This window comes from Silurus meridionalis, chromosome 9 (assembly GCF_014805685.1).
Source record: "Silurus meridionalis isolate SWU-2019-XX chromosome 9, ASM1480568v1, whole genome shotgun sequence".
Lineage (NCBI taxonomy): Eukaryota > Metazoa > Chordata > Actinopteri > Siluriformes > Siluridae > Silurus > Silurus meridionalis.
This window is the reverse complement of record NC_060892.1, coordinates 21,265,306-21,283,765: the sequence shown is the minus strand read 5'-3', so window position 1 is coordinate 21,283,765 and position 18,460 is coordinate 21,265,306. Positions and strand designations below refer to the sequence as shown.

The 18,460-nt window shown below is 39.0% G+C and overlaps 1 protein-coding gene, 1 long non-coding RNA gene and 1 other non-coding gene across 6 annotated transcripts in view; 2 read left to right on the top strand and 1 right to left on the bottom strand.

Moving 5' to 3' along the window:
* syt7b (synaptotagmin VIIb) overlaps positions 1-13,619 on the bottom strand; it is a 142,349-nt gene extending 128,730 nt beyond the window's left edge. For 2 of the 4 annotated variants that reach the window (XM_046857440.1, XM_046857441.1), the window contains exon 1: positions 12,773-13,619. In XM_046857440.1, coding sequence (XP_046713396.1) covers positions 12,773-12,806 — 34 coding nt within the window. In that variant the 5' untranslated portion in view covers positions 12,807-13,619. The remainder of the gene's footprint in view (positions 1-12,772) is intronic. The other 2 variants (XM_046857442.1, XM_046857443.1) reach the window with 1 other exon arrangement.
* LOC124391097 lies at positions 6,967-7,470 on the top strand. Its single transcript, XR_006926903.1, has 2 exons — positions 6,967-7,202; positions 7,278-7,470. It is a non-coding gene; the product is annotated as an uncharacterized LOC124391097 (long non-coding RNA).
* Positions 13,620-14,569: 950 nt separating the features above from the next.
* On the top strand, positions 14,570-14,642 carry trnak-cuu. Its single transcript has one exon. It is a non-coding gene; the product is annotated as a tRNA-Lys (tRNA).
* Positions 14,643-18,460: the final 3,818 nt, after the last annotated feature.

The following is an 18,460-nucleotide window of genomic DNA, read 5'->3' as shown; positions in this document are numbered from 1 at the left end:
GATTGGACAAAAATCTACAGTACAGACCAAATGTTTGGACACACCTTCTCATTCAAAGAGTTTTCTTTATTTTCATGACTATGAAAATTGTAGATTCACACTGAAGGCATCAAAACTATGAATTAACACGTGGAATTATATATGGAATTATATACATAACAAAAAAGTGTGAAACAACTGAAAAATGTCATATTCTAGGTTCTTCAAAGTAGCCACCTTTTGCTTTGATTACTGCTTTGCACACTTTTGGCATTCTCTTGATGAGCTTCAAGAGGTAGTCACCTGAAATGGTCTTCCAACAGTCTTGAAGGAGTTCCCAGAAAGATGCTTGGCACTTGTTGGCCCTTTTGCCTTCACTCTGCCTCTGTCTTAAGTGGGTTTCTTGTTTTAGTAAAATGGTATTCACCCTCCATATGGGAAATGCCTCCCTCTCTGTAATGCCACGCATTGTTATTTTGCGTTTTTGTATAGTATTGTGACGTGATGGTGGTGGTATGAAGAGGTGGATTAAGTCGGGTAAGTCCCCACTGAAGGCGCAGGTACCAAATGCACGGCTCGCCACTGGGCTACCTGCATAACCTAGAGATGATTTCAGTAGTCAGATTGCCTTCTTCCCATAGAGTATAGTTGTGCCAACTCTTCCCCTGGATAACACTGCACACACATGCAGCTGTCCCAGTTCTGATGCCCATTGTAGGAGCTTTGGGTGGTGAAACGAGGTCAGTATGAGCACTTTCACCATTCTGTAGACACACAGCTGTTTACGCAGCAAGCTGTGATGCAATGTGTGCTCCTTTTGTGGGATCAGACAGGTGGGCTAGCTCATGCATCATTAATAAGCCTTAGGTGCTGTTGCCAGTTTAACAGTTGTCCTTCCTTGGACCAATTTTGGTAGGTAATATTTACTGCATATCATCACAAACTGGTCCTTGTCAAAGTCACTCACACCCTTACGTTTACCCAGTTTCCTGCTTCCGGGACATTAACTGTGGAAAAAGACTTGCTGCCTTATATGTCCAACCCCTTGACAGGCATAATTGTAATAGCATAATCAACGTTATTCACTTCAGGTCTTAACGTTATGGCTGATTGGTAGAGCTGCATCCATGTTGCTGGTCTATCTTTAGTGACAGTCTATTAAAAGGAAAACTTTTAATAAACAACAACCTGATTAAATGAGCTGTTATCACTTTCTATTCACATAGGACAAAATCTCTCTCTTAGTCTCACACACACTAACACACACACACACACACACACACACACATACTATAAATGGACCTCTAATTGAATTCATGATCCAGCGATCATGATCAGGTTGGTAGCAAAAGACTGGGCATTCGCTCCTGTATGGTACTTTGTCATAGAGATGCCTAAGATACATATTTTATTCCAGGTGTTCATATACTGTTTAAATATGGCTTTTATTATCTGAATCAGAACAGTTTTTTGCTATATACACTGCCCGTCCAAAAAAACAATTCACCACCTGGATTTAACTAAGCAAATAGGTAAGAGCCTACCATTGTATAATTACTGCATGAATGATTATGTTTCAGCTGGCAACAAGTTATTTAACTCTAACTGATACAGTGAGTAGCTTCTCATTTCTTAAACTACCATGTCAGAAGATATATCCTGTGGTCAAGGAAAAGATGTTAATCTGTTTCAGAAGAGTCAAATTATTGGCATGCATCAAGCAAAAAAAAATCTAAGGAGATTGCTGAAACTACTAACATTGGGTTAAGAATCTTTGGGATGTGCTGGAGAAGACTTTGCGCAGCGGTCCGACTCTTCCAATACAAGATACAAGATCCATCAATACAAGATCTTGGTAAAAAATTACTTCAACTCTGTAAGGGAAGAAATGTTGTGACATTGCAGAAGCTTTTCGAAACGATGCCACAGTCAATGCTAAAGGCGTGAATATGAATGAAATATTAGCAACCTTAGCCAGTGCAGCTTCTTCTTATATTTGGAGAAGGCTGCATCAAACCAAATGGCTAATCATTGCATAAGGATGACATAAACAAATTTACTCATGCGGGGTTTGTTTCTTTCTGTAAAAAAAAAAATAAATAAATAATGCATTTGAGTATGAAAGGTGAAGCAATTTGTGTAAATCCAGATTTGTGTTGTATTTTGCAAGTTGACAACCATGCTTAAAAAAATCTATATAAAATATAATACAATATTGTTTTGACAATTTCTGTTTAAAAACAAAGATATTTTGTTTATTTGTAAAAGCATCTAGTAATAAAATGTTTAAATTTATAATTATTTAAATGATATATGCATAAATTAAATACATACAATGAAAACAAGCATTTGAATGTAGGAAAGCCGCAGTAAATCACGTTTTAAAACAGTAAACTGTTGTAGTAGACAAATGCTATAAAAAGAGAATAAATTGGAGAAACACAATAAGCTAACAGGCTTGATTATAAAAAATAAACATTGGTGTACTGTACAAATGCATAATCAGCTGAAAACCACAGTGACTAAAAATTTAATAGTTTACTGCTGCTGTTATTTGCTGCTTTTAGATTTTGTGTTTGTTCGCACTGTTTTAATAGAATCCATCACTATGTCGTGACCGAAATTAGAAAACAAACAGTTTAAACAATAGCACTTTATTACACTATACCAATTTCACATGAGGACAGTTTTTGCTTATTGTGCCGATCTTTCACCTAGAACTGTGACCCCAGTGTGTTTTATTTTCACGTGCTTGTGCATCACTGTGGTACTTCTACGCAACACAAGCTCCACTTTGCATGACTACCAGGTACAATTTTCTTTGTTTCGTTTAATATAAAATGTTTCCATGCAATGCTCCCATTGCCTTGGATGCACACTTTTAACCTGCTGCCAGTTAACCCTGTACTGTCTGCCTTTTTCACAGACGAAAAACCAAAATTAAGCAGACCAACTAATTGATAACAGCATTCATTGACAACGAATTTCATTATCGATTATTATACATTTTCTAGATTAGTTGTTTAGCAGCCACAAATAAAATAGAGCTAATAATGGTGACAGCACAGTGTTTAAGGGTTTGAGGTACAACAGAGTTACCTATTGTTCTGTAATGATTCTTGGATTCCTTTTTTTTCTCCTGTCCTGAAAGCCTCTTCATTTTTTTCTGTCTAAGCTCGACATTAAACCAAGATTTATTCTCGGACAAGCAGGAGTGGGGATTAATTTTTACTGACAGAAGCTGATGTAAGATGCGATTGTGTCCATACACTCATCCATACTGTTTTTGTATTTGACTAAACATAGCACAGTCTGTTGAACTGAGGCATTGTTGTAGATCAACTTTTGCTTCAGTAGTCCATGCCTTGCGTTGTTTTCACTGTATTCTGTTTCTGTCTATATTAGGGGTGACCCTGAGGAGCCTGATTTGACTACCACTTTCACGGTCGAATCTTCGCAGATGTGTTATGAAACGAGGATCATGCCATATCCTTTAAATGTGGGTGCTCAATGTCTGATTTCACATAGAAATTCTGTTCTCATTTACTTAAGATGAACTTTACTTTAATGTAGCCGATTAAATTTGATTTGCCATGTGAAATGCAGATCCTGTCTGCAGTGTGGCGTTTCTGCAGTTATTTAATTGTTGTTCTTTAGGTTTATTCATGCAAAATCTTTTTAAACCTTATTTTATATATCTTTGTGTAATGTTTTGTACATCGTGGCTTTAAAATGTTAGGAGGAATCATTTTACAAATGTTAATCCACATTGTCCCCAAAACACATACATAATTAGACTATTAGTCACTATAGGCAAGACTTTGAATAGGCAATTCTGAATCAACTATGTAAATCCTTACTCGGGGACACCCCTAGACTACATGTAGGAATTAGTACAAGTGTGGCCCAGGAAATCACAGGAAATGGCACCAGTAGCGCAAAGTCTTTTTGGTAGATTAAGGGGAGATCCAGAATAGTTGTAAAACTGAAATCGCCCATTAGAATTACTATAGCCTACAGACTTGGAATTTGGGAAACATGACCTTCATATTGACTGAGCCTATTGTTTCATATGACAGTTTTTGTACCAGTTTGATTAATATAAAAGCGCATACCTACTCTTAATTTCTAAGAGCAAAGATCAGACACAACCTACTCTCCATATTTGAAATCATGGTAATTCCACTGTAGTATTGGGAATCACATCAGAAATATTCTTGCCTCTTTTTCTAAATCTGACCAGAGCGCCATAGTGCTTGCCTTCTTCAACTAACTAGTGCCAATAAATCCATGGATTTAGTTCAAACCTTAGCACTGGTTATCTGGTACAGCTCTTTTAAAGCATGAATCAGAACTTGGTTGCTATTGACAAAAAATACAGAAATATACAGACATACAGGCCGAGATGCCAAATAAATGTCGCTACCATCTTAGGTGCCATGATTTTGTAATTATTTAGTATTTGGTGTTTACAATTTTCTAAAACATGTGGAATTTTTATTTCATAGTAAAGTCTCATGGTGTGGAAGAGAAGCACGGTTCCTCTTCATGTGCTGCATTGCTTTCACACTTTGGTCATGCCACTAAGTGATGTCTGCTGTTTCCAGGCTTAATCTTTAATTAAACCATGGTCATTACATGCAGCACGATGGGATGATTGCGAGAATAAAGATTTGAACGAGATGTCGAGATGTGATTAGGGATTTTCGAAAACCAGAGGCAAATGGTGTGTCTCAAATGCTTTAAATTCACTAATCAATCGACTTAACAATTACAACGTCTCTGCAAAGCCGTGATGATGGTGTTATTCAGTCTGTCTCGGGCGGTTGAGAGGCGCACCAGCAAAGGAAAAATGGCTATGATGCTAACAGATGTCAGGGTATAAACGACTGATTACCGGCATGAGTAAATAAATGCCTGGCTTTGTATATAATAAGCATTCATATATATTATTACATTACATTATGACGTGTTTAACATAGATATAAACTTAAACCCACTGTGCATTGTGCTTGAATGGATGGAGAAATTAGCTCTATTGCAGCAACGGTGACCAGAAGGACCACATGACTGAGCAAAATTTCAGTATTAAACAAAAAGCCTCACCACAAGAGACATTAAAAGAGGATCTACAGGCAAACAGGCAGAATAAACAATAAAACAGGCTACACTAGCAGAAGGTGTAAAATGTCACATTAGAGACACAAACAAAATGTTTTTAAATTCTAAGATAAAATAAATAAATACAAATAAAAATGACATCATTGCAACATAAAAATATTGTAAGTCGAGACACGGCTTAGCCTACCCATGAGTCTTAAAGAATGGTGATCAGTATAGGGGCTATAGTATTAATCATTTAAAAAATGACAGTACATAATTTAGTAAAACAGAGTAAAGCTATAGTATGTACAGACTAAAACAGTACATACAGTATCTCACAAAAGTTAGTACACCACTCACATTTCAGCAACCATTTTAGTATATCTTCTCTAGGGCTAATACTCTAGAAATGAAACTGTTATATATTTTAGCGTAGTCAATGTGAAGCTCTTTCTGTCCTTTGAAAATAACTCATGCAGCCATTATTGTCAAAATAAATGAGTACACCCTAAATGATAGCAGCTGTATATTGTTTAACCATGCAAAGTCACATTTCCTATTCATCATGTTCATGTTTTTCTCTGCTTGACAGGACCATATAACTTTGTGTATCTTGTTTTAGAGCAATTCAAATTTGGTACTTTGAGTACAATTCTCTCATAATAAACACTGGATGTTCTGCAATAGTTAATCAAAGAAGTTGAGTCCTTGTGCTGTGCGTCAGGTGCAGAAGCTAGCTTTAAAAAAAACAGACGTATGAGTACTGCCATTGTTGCTTTAGAGGTTGCAGAAGCGGAAGGTCCGCTGGTCAGTGCTCAGACCATACGGTGCATGCTGCAACAAGTCAGTTTTGCATGGCCGCCATCTCAGAAGGAAGCCTCTTCTAAAGCTGGCTCACAGAAAAGCCTGCAAACAGTGAAGACATCCTGTTAAAGACTATGAATTAGCAGAACCATGTCCTTTGGTCTGATGAGACTAAGATAAACTTGTTTGGCTCAGATGGTGTCTAGCATGTGTGGCGATGCCCTGGAGAGGAGTACCAAGAAAAGTGTCTTTTCTACAGTCAAGCATGGTGGTGGTAGCATCATGAACTGGGGTTGAATGAATGCTGCTGGTACTGGGAAAGCTGCAGTTTATTGAAGGAAACATGGATTCCAACATATACTGTGACATTCTGAAGCAGAAACTGGGCCAAACCGCAGTTTTTGTGACCCCAAACACACCACCAAGATGACAACTGCCTTGCTGAAGGTGAAGGTGAAGATGATGGAGTGGCCAAGTATGTCTCCAGACCTGAACCCAATTAAACAGATGTGGGGCATCTTCAAGCAGAATGTGGAGAACATGTGTGTATGTGTCTAACATCCAGCTCCCTGATGTTATTAAAGTGGAAGATGATCAACCTGTGCAGCTCTGGTGAATTCCATGCCCAGGATTTAAGGCAGTGCTAGATAACAATGGTGCTCACACAAAATACTGACACAGTTTTGACATGTTCACCTAGGGTGTACTCACCAGTTATTTAGTCAATAATAGCTGTATGTTGAGTTATTTTCAGACTACAGAAATATCTGTACTGCTATACAAGCTGCTCACTGACTACTCTAAAATATATCCAATTTTTATTTCTATTGTATTGTCCCTTAGGAAGATATACTAAAATGTTTTTTTAAATGTGAGGGATGTACTTACTTTTGTAAGATACTAGACATGCTCTGCTTCAGTGTCCAGAAAACCTGCTAAAAAGGAGAGAGATATGAGAAAAAACATCTTTAAAACATCTCTGCCAGTGGTTTGCAAGTGGAGGGTGGAGCCATATAAAATGAGCTGTAAGAAAAACCTGCAGCTGATGAGCCTAATCAGTGTGCTCCGTTTCAGTCCAGTGATGCCAATAAAGAGGAGATTGACACCAGCCTCGGGGAGAGAGACACCAAGCAGAGAGGAGAGAAAGGGTCGCCGAACGGTGACTAAGTGCCACCAGGCGCCACAGAAAGACGTGCCGGTCGGCGAATGCACTCAGGCGGAAGCTAAGAAAAGGCGTACCGGTCCACGAGTGGGTGCTGGCAGACATCAAGGTGTAAAGGCTTCCATAGGACTGTGGGTGATCCCCAGCATAATGGGTGAGTGCCGGGGAAAATGAAAGCGAATAAAAGAGCTCTGCTTGGTAACATTTTTCCTGTTTCTTTTTCTTCCAGCGCGGAACCATTGAGTTTGTTACAGTGGTGCCGAAACCCTGTGCTGAAAGACAAGTAAGACGCCAGGGAGACTTTGCTGCAGGGGGAGCGGGACCAGGCCAAGGAGAAGTGCTGCAGCCACCACCTGCATCTTGTTCGGCAAGATGGGACCATGAATGAAATGAAAGTGATTAAAGAAGCTCTGCTTGGTGAACTTTTGCCTGTCTATCTTTACATTTACATTTGCGTCATATAGCAGACGCACTTGTCCCCAGTGACATACAAAAAAGTGCTTTAGCGATGAATAAATCTACCCTGGTAGGCTAGATTACAACTTAAGATAAATCAGCCTCCAACTCTGTTGAGAAGTTTTTCTTTATTTTTTTTTTTTAAGAAAGCAAACTTAGTAGTGATAGTTTAAGTGTTTCAGGAAGAGGTAGGTCTTCACCGTTGCTTGAAGATAGCCAGGAACTCTGCTGTTCGGACATCTAGGGGTAGTTAATTCCACCACCTCAGTGCCAGAAAAGAGAAGAGCCTTAAAGTATACTTGCCGCTTACCCTGAGAGAAGGTGGTACCAGTCAATCAGTGCTGGAGGATCTCAGACAGCGTGACGCAGTGCGAGGTGTGATGAGGTCTCTGAGGTAAGATGGTGCTGGTGCATTTTTTGCCTTGTAGGCAAGCATTAGTGCTTTGAATCTGATACGTGCAGCTACTGGAAGCCAGTGGGTGGGGCGCAACAGTGGGGTGGTGTGGGAGAACTTGGGCAGGTTGAACACAAGTCGCGCAGCTGCGTGATGTCATTGCAATGGACGAACAGCATTCAGAAGTAGACCTGCCACCAGAGATTTGCAGTAATACTCCCAGCGTAGAACCAGTAAGTTTGTTACAACACCAAAAACAACTAAACTCTGTCAACCACTGGCCAGACAAGGCAGGAGATACATTAATCCTGGCAACGGCTCAACGCTTCGTGCCGCATACACTACTACGTTTGCCTGCCGTGCAAAATATTTTTTATTTTGTCGTATTGCAATCGTCATCGCAAGATGCTTTATTAATTGCTTGTCATAAATAGGAAATTTCTGTGGTATCAACATCCAATATCTACACATGATTGCTATAAAGTTAATGTCAATTTCTTTACATTTATTAACAGATTTTAGGACAGTTTATTAACACAAACGTTTGCACAGTAACACAGTCTGGAATCTGGACTGTGGAATGTGTTATTCCACTTTTCATACAGCAATTTCCACTGACTCCAACTTTAATTTATTACAAAACAAAACATCACACATTTTAATCATTTGTAATGGATTTTATATTCTGGAGTGTCTAAGGGACAAGGTCATTCCTTTTATGACTGATGTTTAAGATGCAAAAAAACAGTCATTCCATCACCAGCAACTTATTTTGCCAAAAAAAACTGACTTCAAACCATTGTGGCTGTTACACAACAGTGACACTGGACAATCCTAAAATAAGACCTTTGACGCATTTACATATATTTACAAAGAGAATAATGTCTATGTGTATCTTATTTGAATACAAATCCTGGTCGTTTTTTACACACAATAACATTTTTACCTTTTTTGACTTCTCAATCTATAAATGAAACCTCTGCAGTGTGCGAATGGTTACATACTAGCTAGCTATTGTAACTAGCTAGCTAATATAATAGCAGGAGACTAGTAGTAGCTATCAAAGCTACAAAAGAAGACCGCTGTTAGTTGCTTGTTTGAACTGATCAATTATCAGAGTGTATTAGAATTATTTTGCGGTTCTTTTTTAGAATCAGACTGTAGATGGTCTTTGTCACTTCCTCACTAAAAACTAAGAAATTGGCATGATACCTGGCATGATACCCATTACCTGTCTTCCAATCTCTCTCTCTCTCAAAATACAAATGATTTCCCATTACAGACGCTCCCCACTTTACGAACATTTACTTTACAAACTTTCGCGGATATAAACAAACCTGTCCTCAAAGTGAAATTAGTTCGGAGTCGAAAAAACATCGTGGTCTGTAACGAGTCTACACGATGCACATTAAAGGCGAATAAATTTTTTTTAAGTGAATTTTTATTTTATTAATTTATTTTACATTTTTATTACTTAATACAAAATATTGTATACAGTATTTCGATTATTTTGATTTGTTTTAGTATATTGTATAGTGTATAGTGTATTTTATTGTTTATTTGATCATATTTATAGTTCATCATTAGGAGATATGGATAGTCACGAACACAGTAACAACTTACGAACAAATTAATGCTACAAAGGGTCATTCGGAACATAACTCTTTTGTTTGGTGGGGAGCGGCTGTATATTTAAAACAAATACTTAGGAATTCAACACTAAAAAAAAACCAATACAGCTACATATGGTGAAGCTGCACATTGGTGTTAAATCTGCACTGAATGGGTTAACTAGGGATTAGGGAGTGTACAGCACATGGCTATGATTAGCTCCGGATTCAGACATTACACTTGGAAACACGCAAATATTCCGTTTCGTTCACCTCGACTTCCTACTCCAGCCTGGTTTCATTGTCTTATCGCTGTATTCTGAACTGCGATACGTTTGCAAAAAAAATCAATACCGAGCTGTTCCAGCATGATAAAAATAGCAGATTTCTCCCTTAATGCCTTGTTTTAGAGCCTTTTAGATGAGATCCTCCTGCTGCGGTGCGAACCTTACTTACTCAGACACAATAGGTACGATTTGTCAACTTTGAGGGAAAAAAATCTCTAAAGATATCTGGGGTTTTTTCTTCCTAATTGAAGGACATTATTAGCTCAACATTATTTATCCCTGTTGTAATAATGGAGGTATAAGGCAGGTTTTAAAGATTTTTTTTAACCTGGCACATGAGCATGAGGGACGTGTGACACTGTGTGACCTTCATGTAAGAAACGTCCCGAACCATGTGAGTACATTTTGCCAATGAGAGAGCCTCTGTGATGTCACGGCAGAGCAGCATTAATACCCCGGCTCGTTCTACAGGACCGTGTTGTGTTTTCATTTCTTACTTTGAACACAATAGACACTTAACCTACATACACTTACTACTGTCTGGCATGGTAAAAGGTGGGAAAAAATAAAACACACGGTGAAGAGCAGGGTTAACATTTAATTCATTTAATTGTAAAATTCATCGAATGTATGGTGCAAAAGCTCTGGACAGAATCAGAATCCTATTAGTAATCATACATGTCTCTTAAATGAAAAAGAATGAAGTGTGTGTCCTTTAAAGGGCTCTACTACAGTGGCCTTGCTTCCTAAAACACGTGTTGATTCACAGAAAAAAAGGCTTCAAGGACAGCATTAGACAACTCAGTGTGCTAGCCTATACACACACACACACACACACACACACACACACACAGCCCATATGTCCACAGTGAGATGTGTGAGGAATTTGCAAAAAGTCGAGCGCTCTCAAGTTCGCCCAGTCAGAACTGCTGCCTTTAAAGGCTGTGTGTGTACAAATATCAACACTCACACAGACACACACACACACACACACACACACACACACACACACATACAGTACACTTATAGCAAACATAGTTTGAAAATTTAGACTGCATAGGCAACAAAAACAGGGCACAGGATATACACATACTGATATGCTCTCTCTCTCTCTCTCTCTCTCTCTCTCTCTCTCTTTCTCACACACACACACACACACACACACACACACACACACACACACAGCCAATATGTCCACAGTGAGATGTGTGAGGAGTCTGCAAAATGCGTGTCAGAAATAAGTGATGAACTGAGCGCTCCCAAGGCTGCGCATGTACAAATATAAACACACACAGACACAGACACACACAGATTGAAAACCCAGACCACAAAGACAACACACAGAGCACAGTATACACATACATAATGCATGCACACACACACACACACACACACACACACACACACACACACACACACAATTATATCGCTTGCAATAATTAACCATCACAATGCACACACAAGCCACACATATCACATGACCATATACACACACATACATACATACATACATACAACTATATACGCATGGCAGAGCACACACACATTCCCAATTTCATAGGCAAACACTCGAAAATGTACATGTAGTATATGCACACAGAACCTGGACATGCAAACACACAAACACACTCAGTACAAATATTGTGAATATCAAGTGTACAAGCACACAAAATGCATATACACTCTGCACACACATACACAGTACACACACACACACACACACACTGTATGTACAGGCTCAACATGCAAATAGATTGCAAACACACACAGTAAATATATTGTGCATATCAACAGTGTACAAACACACATGATGCACATATACTCATACATACACACAGTATGTACAGTACATGCTTCACATGAACATGGATTGCACACACACACACACACACACACACAGTAAATATATGGTGCATATCAACAGTGTACAAACACACATGATGCACATACACTCACACACAGTATGTCCAAGCTTCCTGTGCACAAATATTCCAAACACACACACACACACACACACACACACACACACACACACAGTACATGCATGCTTCACATGAACATGGATTGCACACACAGACACATGCTTCACACGCATAACAGACAGACACACACACACACACACACACACACACACACACACACACACACACACACACACACACACACACAGTATGTTGCTCGTGCAGAAAAGACACTAGATCCAATGTGTGAGAGATTGATAACACCGAATTATCGTCATCACATCTAAATCAGACTCACTCAGATCATCTCTGTGCCTCTGCACTTTCCATGCATGTGTGTGTGTGTGTGTGTGTGTGTGTGTGTGTATTAATTCTCAAGCTAAGCAAAGGAGAGTCTAATTTTAGCATCACTTCTCCCACCGCGTGCAACAGGAGGAGGAGAGGGCAACCGGGGCATGGATGGATCTCTAGATGGATAGATGGATAGATGGAGGAAGGGACTCTCTGGAGAAATGGACAGCCGGTCCTCATGGAGACAGAGACCTTATCATCTCACACTCTCTCTCTCTCTCACACACACACACACACACACACACACACACACACACACACACACACGCTCCTCTCTTCTCTCCCCCTCTGTAATGCCTGTGCATGTGATTGAGGGTGTGATGACCTTGTACATGGAGCTTGGAAGCACCTTGGAATGCGAACACATTCAACAACACACATCATCAGCAACAGCAACAACAACAACAACAACAGCAACAACAAGTGTCCTGCCCTGGTGAAGAACCACCACATTTAATTCTCGTGCTCGTTTTTATAGAAACCTGTTTGCACGTGAAATCGTCCGTATGGGATATAAGGTGTTGGGGACAATCCTACATGCCAAAGCATCCATGAAGAGAGTGATAGAGAGATAGATAAAGAGAGAGAGAGAGAGAGAGAGAGAGAGAGAGAGAGAGAGAGAGACGGGCAGGCTATGGAAGTACCATGATTGTATGTTCTCTCACCTTTGCCGTCCTCGGCGTCTCGGTTCAGGCGCATGGCTGCCTCTCCTGTATTCTTCTCTTTTTTTTCTACTATGAAGGAGGGAGAAATAAAAAACAAAACAAAAACAATATCAGATTGGAAATCAATTGTTTCCGTTTCCGACTTGTGCCGTCAAAAGAGCCCGCGCGTGCCTTGCAGTCAGCCCGCGCGCGTCCTAGACGCTACACTCCGGCAGGTTTCTCTCTCTCTCTCTCTCTCTCTCTCTCTCTCTCTTTTCCTCTCAACGAGTCCCTCCCTCCCTCTCTCGCTCCTCTCTCAATCCATTACACACTGCTTGTTTGGAGGAGACCGGGTGGCCACGGGGCTTGGAGGCAGGTTGGAGGAGCGTCTTGTGGTTCGCGCATGACTCCCGGCAGCTGGAATCAGTGGCGCGTGCCACAGCTGGCTCAACCTGACGCGCCGCGCGACTTTTCACCACATCTGGAGAAAAAAAATCTCGCCTTCTTATGCAGGGATTTTGGAATCTAAATTTCAACTTTAATCATCAGCTGCTTCAAGTGTCACAGCCAGTGAACTGTTCCGCTCTGGGGCACAAAACAGATGTTTTATTTAGGCCGAATACGAACCAAATCAGTGTAAGGAATGGCCAAAAGTATGTTCACACTTGACCATTAAACCCATTAAACCCATATGCTGTTCTTCTCCTTTTGCCACAAAATTTTATTTTGTAATTGTGTGGTTAATTATATATTTTCCCTAAAATCAGAGGACAAAATCTGCACCAGCATGGCAATACCCCTTTTGCACAACAGCTGGTGAGGAAGAACTCTTGAGTGTCCTCCACAGAATCCTTACCTCAAGACATATGGAATAGACTGAAACACTGACTTTACCCCATACCTCCTTACCCAACATCGGTGTCTGACCTCCCTCAAAGCATGTCACTGCACATCAGTGTGCTTGGTTATATAAAAGAAAAATTGCAAATTTTGTATTTGAATGAGCACTAAGCCCCACAGCCACGCCCCAAAGATCTAGTGAAAAGCCTTCCCAAAAAAAAGTGGATCCAGACCTACAATTAAATGTTGAGTGTGATGGTCCTGATCCTCAGCCCATGACATTGTAAAATGACCTCTGCACACAGTCCTCTGCTTACTAATGACACAGACCTGATTTTAGTCCTTTAAATAATCCAGAGTTGCTCTAGAATTGTGACAATTTGGAGCCCTTGGATACTCAATAATCAATTTTGTACCTACCCATCTGCTCTCCTTCTCTCTCTCTCTCTCTCTCTCTCTCTCTCTCTCTCTCTCTCTCTCTCTCTCTCTTTCTCTTTGTCACTTTCATCCTAATGCCCTACCTTTGAAAGGAGTTCTCCTCAATTGGAGGCCACTCTGTGCAGCTGGGGATGGTTCCACATGAACGGCCTAAAGATCCATGATGTTACTGAACAACTCAAGAACTTTGAGGAGGGATTTCGACTGTAATTAATATCAACATTTTGATACAATGGCTAAGGACCACATTTTGCATAAACATTGCTGCATTTACTATACAGTGCACCTCAACAATGATGGAACTGTAATTAATGGACATTCTGTGCCACTCAGATAAGGATGGGTTTCTTTTTTGAGTCTGGTTCCTCTCAAGGTTTCTTCCTCATGCCATCTCAGCCACTTTTTCCTTGTCATAGTCACCACTGGCTCACTTATTAGGGATAAACTTATAAGGAACAAACGTACTGTATATGCATTAAACTTTTATTATTATTATTATTATTATTATTATTATTATTATTATTATTATTATTATTAATGTCCCCTGGTGATCTAGTGGTTAGGATTCAGCGCTCTTACCGCTGCGGCCCGGGTTCAATCCCCGGTCAGGGAATCAACCCCAGCCACTCTTAGTTCCGGTCCCAAGCCCGGATAAATGGGAAGGGTTGCATTAGGAAGGGCATCCAGCATAAAAACATGTGCCAAATCAAATATGCGGATGATCCGCTGTGGCGACCCCTGATGGGAGAAGCCGAAAAAAGTCATCGTCATTATTATTATTATTATTATTATTATTATTATTATTATTATTATTATACTTATTATTATTCCAACTTTATAACCTCTTTATCACTTTAAAGCTTCTTCGGAATCTTTTTCAACAAAGACAAATTGCCAAAAAAAAAAAAAACGTCTCACAGCTCATGCTGCAGCTCAGATCAACCCAGATGACATTGTGTGGTAATACAGATTGACTGAAATTTCCTGCTGTGATAGTGAGATGCAATACATGAAATCAAGTTGCTAAAATACATGTCCAGATCTGCTTAAAGAAAAAAAATCTCATAAACAGTATTAAGAGACATCACATCCCCATAATGTTCTCTGAACCAGACTCCCAAAACCATGCACTAAAAATAAAACAACACAGGCTGCTCATTTACACCTGATTTTTGTCCAATCCTCTCTTACATGAATATGTATGAGGGAAGGAAGGAAGTGCACTTTGGATAACACCATGGCTTCTATTGTGCTGTAGACTGGTGTTAAAAAAAAAGTCCTCATGATTTAAACTTAAAAAAGTGCTTATGCCATCATTGTCAAACACAAAATGAGAAAAAAAGGACACTAGAGTCATGCCAAGTTATTTAAATGCAGGATGTGTGTTGTTTTTAGAGACCTAAGAGTGCTGGTATGGTGCCACTTAGCTAAGTGATTTAGCAATTAGCATCTCATAATGATTTTAGCTGTTGCTAACACTTTCCAGAGAGAGAAAGACACCCGGAAAGCTTGTGGAAAATTGGATGCCCGATACACAGGTGCATCCAGGCTGGGATTCAAAAGTCACTTAGTTGTACATATATATATATATATATATATATATATATATATATATATATATATATATATATATATATATATATATACGTATATATATATATATATATATATATATATATATATATATATATATATATATATATATATATATATATATATATATATATATATATATATATATATATATATATATATATATATATATATATATACCTTTTTATTTAGAAAAAAAAAGTAAAAAAATCATGTTTGTTTATTATTGACTAGTCTGCTGTGAAATGATTTCGATACCAGCTGTCATGATCAGTTACTATCATCAGTAGTGTGCTTGAAGGGGTGAAGGAGACATTACTGTTTATTCGAGGAGGAAAACTTCCCCGGAAGGCACTGAGATCTGATGCAATTTCCTAATAAAAAATGAAATAAGTAAACAAAATCTACGTCCTGAATGTTAATGTCAGAGAGAAGAAAGTCATAAGTTTTACACACCCCTCCCCTCAGTGGCCTACACACACATTTCCTAGTCTTTTTGATGTTGTTTTATGAGTTTAAAAACTAAATCGTGCATTCGAACACAATTTAATGGAATTCCCAACAATGGGTTACAATGAGTTTTAGGGGAACACAATGCTTGTTTTCCCTCTGTAACACAATGTTAGGAATCACATTAGATGAATTATTTAATTAAAAAAAAAAAAAAAGAACGACAAATGAAACACCAAATTTTCCTGTGACCTCTTTGACCTTGACCCCTGAACAATTTCTGAATCAAATCAGCTCCATTTTGCATCCGGTGATAATACAGCTGTAGAAATCCTTCAAAATCACAGCCTTCAGATATGGTGCTGGCAAGAAGATCAGACACATGAGATCACATCCAAGCATTAATTTTGGACTCCTAGACCACCTGATTCTGGCTCCTATGTGTGTTTGTTTTCTGCTATTGTACACTTGGGTTTTGACTCTCTTTTTCCAAAGAGCGTTTTGATGCTCGCGAGACTCACAGCAGGGACCCTCCCATCCTAACGAGCATTGCAAACCCACACCAGCTGCTTTGGCAAGGGTGGAATGTGAAGTTGCGCTGTGCTGGTTGGCCTCTTTAATTTACTTTCACTCGCAGACATAAACGAGGCATACACTTCGTAGACAGTCTTCGAAAAAACAAAGTGACCACACTTTGTAAACACTGTGAATCATCTTGCGTCAAGACTCAATGCTGAACTCAGTTATAAGCCACAGCCTGATTCATTTATCTATTCAATAATGCCCTCTTCATCCTGGTCAAGGATCCAGATTATCTCCAGATCCCCTGGACTGGAGAAGTGGCTGTTTTTTTGTTTTGTTTAACTATCTCTGAGTGTTGGCAGAAAGCTCAATTTTTTTCTATGCAGTTCAGCACCAGAAACCTTTACATTAAGGACTTTATATGGCAGCGTTATTTTGCTGTCATGACAACCGCTCAAGGTATTTAAATGCCACTATTAAAGCAAATCATGCACAGACTCATGTCCAAGACAATCAAGGATGAACCCGTTAAGGAAGACACAACAGGAGAAGGCGGAGACATTACTGTTAAAACCTAATTATACAATGCCACTGTGATTTGTATTTACACCCATGCATTAGCGATCTGACACGTCATAATGTTACGCCTCTCAGTTGGTGGACGCGAGAAAGCTAAGCAGTGCTGCGTCGGTGGTAAAGTGGCACCAGTTCCTTCATTCAAGCGTTTTAGATTTACTAATTGTTGTGTCTACACCATATGTAGTCAGGAAAGGCGAAAAATCAATGTACGCTCTCGCCGTCTCATCAAGTCGAATATTCATCATTATGCCTCTGAGCTCGAGTCAACATGCGGAGGCTTTGATCTAGCACTGGTTCCAGGGCTGATCGAGCACAAAGGTCTGAGTGATTCCGCTGCCTTTATCAGTCCACCCACATACTATACACACCACATACTGACAAACACATGGATACACACGGAGATACTGAGAGACCCCACTGTGAGAAATGCAATAACCCTGTAATAAAGCCATTTTATTGGCTAGATTTGCACTTAAAGTGCTCACTGACCAGCAGGTTGCAAATTTAGGATTTTACAGAAGGTACAACTTGGACATACAATCATCTGAAAAATGTAATAAGTAAATGACCTGTGTTTTTCTTCCGCTCCTGCTTTAGAATATCAACTGAAATCACAGGAACTAATACATCTCTACTGTATCTCTCCACTTTCACTTGTACTGTCAGCTACTGTAGACTGAACTGAAAAACCCGTTTAATTAATACTCAATTATTTGTATTACAAACAGGCATTTTTTTAAATAAAGGTCTAACTCAACCAATGGAACTACAATTTTACAGGGATAAATCCATAATTTCACATTATTGATGGAAATGCCTGAGTTTCTAGCACACCACAGTAATGTCTTAATGAATTGTTTCAGTGTGAGAAAATTTTCACTATACTGATATCTGTCTCATATGAGACTCACCATATTTGTTCAAATATTTAAATAGACACTTATTTTCACAGTTTAGCTTTTAAGAAGAAAAAAAAAGCTTTGTATTTTAACTAAACATATGTATTTTTATCCCTAAACAGCCTGATGAATTTATATATATGTTATACGCTTATTATTTATGATTACATGATCACATTATACCCATTAAAATGAGATATTCCATAACTTTCAAATGATAGCAGTCACGTATTGCTGTGTTCTGCAGAGCCAGAATAAAAAACATTATTTTCAGGAATTTTAGCCAACTTTGGAACTCTATTCCCGAAAGAACATTATAGTTCTGTCACTGAAATGGTGTTTTAATTAATCTTGTTCCTTGGGTGGTTTTGTCTACTACAAAAATTGG